At 50.6% G+C, this 8,094-nt stretch overlaps 1 protein-coding gene across 3 annotated transcripts in view; it reads left to right on the plus strand.

The window, feature by feature from the left end:
- The window catches only part of bnc1 (basonuclin zinc finger protein 1), a 33,001-nt gene extending 26,746 nt beyond the window's left edge, over positions 1–6,255 (plus strand). For all 3 annotated transcript variants that reach the window (XM_004565717.4, XM_004565715.3, XM_004565716.4), the window contains exons 4-5: positions 1,103–3,147; positions 4,123–6,255. In XM_004565717.4, the coding sequence (XP_004565774.2) occupies positions 1,103–3,147; positions 4,123–4,927 (2,850 nt within the window). In that variant the 3' untranslated portion in view covers positions 4,928–6,255. The remainder of the gene's footprint in view (positions 1–1,102; positions 3,148–4,122) is intronic.
- Positions 6,256–8,094: the final 1,839 nt, after the last annotated feature.

Raw genomic sequence — 8,094 nt, forward strand, 5'->3', positions numbered from 1 at the left:
ATCAATGCATATTTTTAAATATCACGCCTTCATTTCCTCCTGTTTTTCCAGCATTTTGTGGACTCGGGTTGTGTTCAGACTCAGTTTTTCGGCCGCCGCAGTGACGAAAAACAAAGTTAAAACACTTTCCTGGATAGACGTGTGAGCGGGACACCTGAGAAACACCACCACAGCCCGCGAGTACATGAAGGGAGAGACTGAAGGAATTTCTGAGGAAGGCGAGGGAGGAGGGGGAGTCAGAAAATCATGGTTGACGCCAGGCAGGAAAGGGCGGGGGGGTGCCACGGCAAAGCGATGCCACGAGCGGTGCCCCGCCGAGGCGGTACCACCGGGCTCGGGGAGGTCTCCGAACTGCCCGCTACATTTGTAAACATTATGTCTTTTGCTCCAGATTTCCTCTCAAGCCGGCGCCAAGCCGGCCGGGTCCGAGGCTGCAGGCGCCGTGTCAGGCGCGCACACAGATCTCACTTCGATTAGTACATCATCAAGTATTCAAGCTGGGCTGCGTTTAATTCATGTTAGCTCAACTAATGGCGAACGTAGAGTCAGAATCCTCGACAGGCACCCAATGAATGCTCTGTGATGAAATATTAATCGCGGTTATGGCACGAAGCCGCTCCTCATTTTCAAAGACCCCCAAACTCACATGTGATTACAGCCGGGCTGAGGCAGAGAGGACCCGCTTGATCAATGCACGGCGCCTTCTGCTCCCCCCGCCCTCGCCGCAGATATGTGTGTGTGGTATGTTGTGCACGTATTTATTTGCGCTCGCCTTTGGGAGTGTGCGCGTGCGTGTGTGTGTCCTGCCGATGCAGAGCAGGCACATCCACATGATTTAAATGAAGAGAAATGACCTGCGAGATGAAGCGCTGCGTGTCTGCGTAATGAGCTTTCTCGGGGTTCTGCGCTGCCCGCTCGCATTAACACTCCATCTGATTCCTTTATTTAGCCGCCCTGCCAATCTGCTTTATAAGGTGTGTCGTGCAGCCCACTGTGTGAATATGTATGAGCAAGCCAGCAGACACTTTTAATGCCGATGATGAAACCGCTCTCTCCTTTCTTTCTCCTACTTCCTCTGCCCTCTCCTCTCTTCTCTCTGCAGGATGTCGCGGGGAAGGTGTTGGACCGCTGGGCGATCATGACGTTCGAGGAGGAGATCGCCACGCTGCAGCAGTTCCTGCGTTTCGGGGAGACCAAATCCATCGTGGAGCTGATGGCTCTGCAGGACAAAGAGGGCCAGGCAGTGCTGGTTCCCAGCACCCGCACCAACTCCGACATCCGCACGTTCATCGAGCGAAACACCCCCCGCACGGCTGCCAACCTCTCCGCGTCCAAGACCGATAAGCTGAGCGGCAACAGCATGCACCACTTCGAGAACTTCATCAACAGCATGGCCTTCATGCTGCCGTTCCAGCTGCTCGGCTCTGTCCCGGCGCCGTTCCTGGGCTCGCACACGGGGGCGATGCAACAGCAGCACCAGCAACATCAGCAGCACCAGCCGCTGTGCCGCGGGCCGATGGAGCAGCAGGGCCAGCGGCAGGACGTTCAGGGGCGGGACGGTCTGCTCAGGGACAATCACCCCTCTCTGTCGCACCCGTCGGAGAGCACGCTGCTCAGCTCCGGCGCCATCTCGTTCTCAGCTGACCTCGACCGAAGTGGAGACAAGCCGACGGACGGCCTCTCCGCCAGCACGAAGATCGAGGCCGAGGACTTCTCCACCAGTGACAATTACTCAGACGGGCCCTCCACACCGTGCACGCCGTCCATCAGCTCCGACGTGACCCAGATGTCACCGGAGAGCAAACTGCGCTCATTGGACAGAAACGGGAGCGGCGGTGGCGTCTCGGGAGGCATCGCCGGAGGAGGCTCTCTGAAGAAGGGTCGTGTGTTTTGCAACGCCTGCGAGAAGACGTTCTATGACAAAGGCACGCTGAAAATCCACTACAACGCAGTGCACCTCAAGATCAAGCACAAGTGCACCATCGAGGGCTGCAACATGGTGTTCAGCTCGCTGCGCAGCCGCAATCGCCACAGTGCCAACCCAAACCCACGCCTCCATATGCCCATGAACCGCAACAACCGGGACAAAGACCTGCGGAGCAACTTGTCCGCTGACGAGAGCTCTGAAGGAGAGAAGAGGCCTGAATACGGCACCCCCATCTCCATCTGCTCTGCAGAGAGCCAAAAATCGGTGTCCAGCTACATGGTGAGCCACATGGACTCTGGCTCCAAGCTCCACAGCAGCTCGTTCCCCAGCATGGGCCAAAGCGGCATCCTCTTCCCCAACTTAAAAACAGTCCAGCCAGTCCTGCCTTTCTACAGAAGCCTGGTAACCCCGGCTGAGCTCGCCAACACCCCGGGAACGCTGCCCTCGCTTCCTCTGCTGTCCTCCTCTGTGCCCGTCAAACCCCTCACAGCCCCCGAGCCCTGCACGACTGACCCGATACCAAAGAAAAAGTCTCGCAAGTCCAGCATGCCAATAAAGATAGAAAAGGAGATGGTGGAGCGAGACGAGCAGGATAAGGAGAGCAGCTCCGAGGATGAAACTCCCTTACACGGCAGGGACAAGGACGAGTGCGACGGTAACAAAGAGGAAGGACGTCTGTGCACAAGACAAGCTGGGGAGGAGAAGGAAGCCAGAGACGCGTACCAGGGCAAAGACATGGAGAGAGAGCAAAGTTTGGAGAGAGAAAGGACAGAGAGGGAGGACAAAGACGACGGCTCGAGGCTAGCCGAGACCGGCGTCATCACCTGCGCGTCCTCCCCCTTCGAAAACAGGCTGATGGACAATCACTGTGATGACAGCTCGCTCTGCCAGGACCGAGAGAGGGAGGACCGCGAGCACGGCCTCAACAAGATGTCAGAACTCAAGTGGGACGACGGCGAGCACAGGCTGACGAATGGCGGCGGCCTCCAGCTCACAGAGAGGGAGGCGTCCGATGGCTGCGGAGATGACTACGGAGACTCGGGGTTATCTCACCTCGATCCCGACGCCGTCCTGCCGCACCACTGTGAGATCTGCAGCAAGAACTTCAAAAACCCCTACAGCGTCAAGATGCACTACCAAAACGTCCACCTGAAGGAGATGCACATGTGCACGGTGGACGGCTGCAACGCCGCCTTCCCCTCCCGCAGGAGCAGAGACAGGTGAGAGGCGCTCGATTTCTCCTCCTGACACAAGTGCACGTTCGAGTATTTATAAACAACAACAACTTAAAGTCACAAAAGTGCAGCCTGCATGTCTGTGCAGCACCACGTCAGGTTTCTGTATTCATGAATCTGTAGGAAACGTTACAAACTGCATCTGTTCGCACTGACGGTGCAGCTGAAAGTGCATCTGCTTTAGCAAACTGTGTCCTCGAGTCTCGTCAATCAAAAACAGAGTCGGGGTTTGGCGCTCACAGGGTAAAGACTGTACGTGTGTGATGACAGCCTGTTCTCGTGCTGGCTGCGTCTCACAGATACAGATCGATCCATTTGTACTTATATAGCACCAAATCACAACAGCAGTCGCCTCAAGGCTCATTATAGTGTAAAACATCAATAGACAATCAGATGACCCCCTATGAGCTAGCATTTGGTGACAGTGGAGAGGAAAAACCTCGCCTGCTCAGATTCAAGCTCTCGCTCTTTGAAAGGGGACAGTTCAGCATCACCATAGCGACAGAACAGCAGTGTGACCTCTGTGGGAGTTTTTCTTCCCCGGTGTCGCCTACTGCTTCCCCCTGACTGTTGGGTCTTTACTGGATAAAGTGATCGTTGCTGTGTTGTATTGTTTTGGTGCTGAATTGAACTGAACTTCCATCAGCTAATAGCAATTCTACATTTCTGAAGGTGCTTCTCACTTTGTACCCAAACCACAGCAGAGGGCTAAGAACGCTGCCCTGCGTTAATGTTTGAGGAAAACAGCCACAGTCACCTGAAATCTTGTCACTTTTTATCCGAACCTTCCAAAAGTGATCCAAACTCGGATAGCCCTCTCTGTCAGTGCGATGTGCGCTCGCATGCAGACGGACGCTCATCACTCTTTGTGCAGCTGCAATAACAATAAATGTTTCACATGAAATTTTGAGGTAAACTGACTGAAACACTCACAGTGTCATTTTTGTTTGTCACCCGCAGACACAGCGCCAACCTGAACCTGCACCACAAGCTGCTGACCAAAGACTCCTTCAGCCCGGCCAACGCCCTCTACTCTCACGCCTCCCTTTGTCGAGACAGAGACTCTGCCGGGCTGGAGTACTGCCAAGAGCAGCGGGACCGAGACCCGCCCCACCGGGATCCGAGCGGCCAGACCTCCGTCATCTTCCGAGGGCACAACCGCATGGGTCTGGTCTTCCCGATGAGCAAAATGTCCACGGCTCTGGACAGCGCCGAGGCGTCTCCGGTGGGAGAGACTCAGAGATTGGGAGGTGGGGAAGGCGGCGTAAGCGGGGAGGATGGGGCAGTCCTGGACCTGAGCACCTCATCCTCTGCCCCGCCTCGTGGCAGCGCTCAGTCTTCCTGGGACTCAGACGGAGCCGGCAGCGAGGAAGGGGAGGGGGCCGAGGAAGACGAGGAGGAGGCGCTCCCCGTGGAGGACAGCGATGAAAGCTGCGATGGGATCGGCGTGGGCAGGCCCGGGGGCGACGAGCTTGCACTCGAAGGGGGGAGGACCCTGGGCTGTGGCGAGGGAGGACAAGGAGGGCTTCAGGGAGGTGGGGGTGGATCTCCAATAACGTGCCACGTCTGCCAAAAGGTCTACAGCAACAAGGGCACATTCAGAGCCCATTACAAGACTGTCCATCTGAGACTTCTTCACAAGTGTAAAGTCCCCGGCTGCGACACGTCGTTCTCCTCCGTGCGGAGCAGGAACAGGCACAGCCAGAACCCGAACCTCCACAGGAACCTGGCTGTTAGCTCGGGTTCCCCCATGGAACAGGAGTAGACCTCAAAGGCCAACGTTTACTTTGTCCAAGTTGTTCTTTTGTTGTTTTTCCTGGGCGCGTAATAAAGAAGGCTCACCCGTTAGCACTTTGGAAACATCACGCCGTCATTCATCCGTTACTGTAGGCGAGAAAGGGACGAGCAGAGAGGAAACCAAATTCATTTAAAACAACCAAAACCTGCGCAGGTCAGCCAGTTGGTTTCGGCGTCGTGCTGATTTATTTTGGTTTTCCTTTGAGCCCTTTAAAAAAACATCCGTGTGGACTAAAGTTTTCCTTGTGTTGTCGAATCCTGCAAGTGTTTTTTCTCTTCCAGTGTTTCTGTCGTCGGACGTCCACGTCTGCCCCGTGAAGCCGTAGTGAAGTAACTCCTACACTCGTCGTTTCACTCGTCCCAGCAAAACAGTCTCTGTTGAAAAGCTATTGTGTTGTGAGGTAGAACAATAAGTTATTGTACGGTGTTTCTATGATCTGTCTTCACTGTTCTCTTTGTTGCAAACTGCTAATGTTGACCAAAGATTTCTTCTTAGTTCACAGTTGTGTGTGTGCGTGTGTGTGTGCGTGCGTGCGTGCGTGCGTGCGTGTGTCCGGACCCTTCGTGTTGTGGGAGGGGTTATGCAGTATTAAGAGGTCCGCCTGGTCTTCGCCTTCATCGTTTTTAACAGCAGTATTCAGGCGTGGGCGTGGCCTAAAACAGTAAAATATATAGGAATGTTGACTGAAAGGGTGAAATCCTGTTTTTTGTTGGTGTTTTTGTAAAGAAATGTTCTCACGCAGCCAGACTTGATGTTGTTCGCGTGGTTCCTTGCAGTAACCTCACCGACTGGACAAACGGCAGAAAGATGCCACCTCTGGAGGCAGGAAGGATGTACTGTGAAAGAGTCAAACACTGAGAAATAATCAAGACAAAATGCAGTTTCTGAATCTGGCCCTTTGCCCTGAGCACACCTTACACGAAGAGCCGGAAACAAAATGTTTGAGCTGTAGATTCTGTGAATAATTTGTGCTGAAAGACACCAAAAGAAAAGAAGCTGTGTAAAATGGAAGAACTTCACCACTAACATTACGTTTCTTTACGTGAACATAAACACTGTGTTGTACATTCCTGATTTGGTTTACTGTCCTGGTTTTGCTCGGTATTCTGCATATTTCCTTTCAGTCTGTATTTAAACGCGATGGCTCAGATTTAAGGTCGCGCTCGTCTGTTGTTTGGATTCGTTCATATTAAAAAAAGAGCAAAAGCCGAGACATGTGGATAGATGTTCATGTTTCTTTTGAATTAATGTTACAATATTCATTCAGTTAAATAAAAAGCCATATGTTTGCAAGACTCTGGTCACTTATTTTGAATTCCTGCATTAAAAACATGTCGGTCTGTACGCTGCACAAGCTTTTCATCAGGTCACTGAAAACTACTGTTAACGAAACACAAGATTGAGAGCATCAGGACACTCTCAAAAGTCCCAGAAATATTTCTGTGTCATGCAGTGATGCAACTCCGGAGTTGCAGCTTGTTAGCTAGCTGCTCCACATCGACTGCCGTCTGCGACGTCCTTCGGTCATGACGGGAAATCTCTGAAGAAATAGTTGCAAACTTTATAGTAATAACCAGGAACAAGTAATTAACTGTAAATTATGTTAATTCATGTAATATTATAAAATCAGAAGAAAAAACTGATTCAGTGGGACTTTTTTTCTGCTGTAAATCTCAGATAAATATAACATTATAGCGCGTAGCTGCAGAATCACCAGTGTTACATTGACACTACAAAGGTGTCTGTGTGTGTCCACTGTTGGACACGTGCTGGTTTTCTAACACTGGAAAATAACTAGAAATGCTGGTAGTTTGTGGACACATGTAGACTCTGCTCTACTGGAGATTTTGCAGTGTGTGACTTGTAAACATTCAAAGATTGAAAGAGCTGTTCTGTGGCTATGAATACAAAGTGAGAGCGCACACTGGACCAGAGTCAGGAAGCCTGATTTCTCCTGCTGACTGTCGGCGTCTGTGTGACGTCACAGCTCAGCTGGGAGACTGAAATAAACAGAAAAAGGTTTAAAATATAACAGCAGAAGAAGAATCAGTGAAAAATGTTCTAAGGCTAAATGGTGAATTATACAAAATAAAGTTTTTTCAAATCATGACAACAGTCGACTTTAGGTGCGTTGTACACTATTCAAAGTGCTTCGTCCCCTTTCATCATTCACACAAAAAAGTGTTTTCTGTCTACCAGTCACACACAACCGGGGGTTCAGACGACCCCCTGTGAGCAACGCCGGCAACAGTGGGCAGGAGAAACCTCCGGCAGAGCAAGGCTCTTGTTTTGCTTCTCCTGTGTGAAGCATCCTTGGTTTTCTTGAAAGGTGCCAGAACAATTTAACAAATTATTATTGTTATTATTATTAATACAGACAGTATCAGTCTACAATGTTTACACAAAGTAACAGGAACAGCTACTTAATCTCATAATTTACGTTTCAATTGAATCAATTAATTTAAGGTAATTAAAACACCTGATCTGATGCACTTACCTGTCCGGCCGTCCACCAGCTCAGGTACCTCAGGAGGATTCAGCCTGCGGTGAGACAGCGCCCCGACCCACAGACTCTCCCTGACTCTTTATTCCTATTTTTATTTAATCAAACATTTTGCATCCCAGCGGTCGGGTCTTTGTTTGTGAGAGAAGAAGTTCAAATGTGCTTGAATATGATTCATTTACGTATTTATTGTTGTTGTAATTCACAGTTACGGTAGGATTGTTCTTTCTCCACCTTGGTGTCTGATGGATGACTGTATATGTAAACTCTTATTATATCATTCAGCACACAGCAGCATACAGTGAGATAGCAGCAGGGAAAGGACAGAACTGTGAGACGCGCTGAGATTTGACTAATTACAAGGAACATGAATATTAAATGTGTTTATATGTATGAAAACAGACACGTCTAAACATAAAAACTGCATTAATACCATGAAAGGGTCAGTCAGAAACACGCACAGCGACCCGTGTTTTAACAGCAGATTTCTGCACATGCAGGACGGAGAAGCTCCTGTTACGCAAACAGTGGGAAATATATTTGAGTTTGAACTTTTCCTAAGCAAGCACACGCGTCCTCATGCTCGTGCACTGAATCATTCGAACGTCACTGACAGTCATCTGTCCTCTGA

Source organism: Maylandia zebra, linkage group LG1 (genome assembly GCF_041146795.1).
Source record: "Maylandia zebra isolate NMK-2024a linkage group LG1, Mzebra_GT3a, whole genome shotgun sequence".
Taxonomy (NCBI): domain Eukaryota; kingdom Metazoa; phylum Chordata; class Actinopteri; order Cichliformes; family Cichlidae; genus Maylandia; species Maylandia zebra.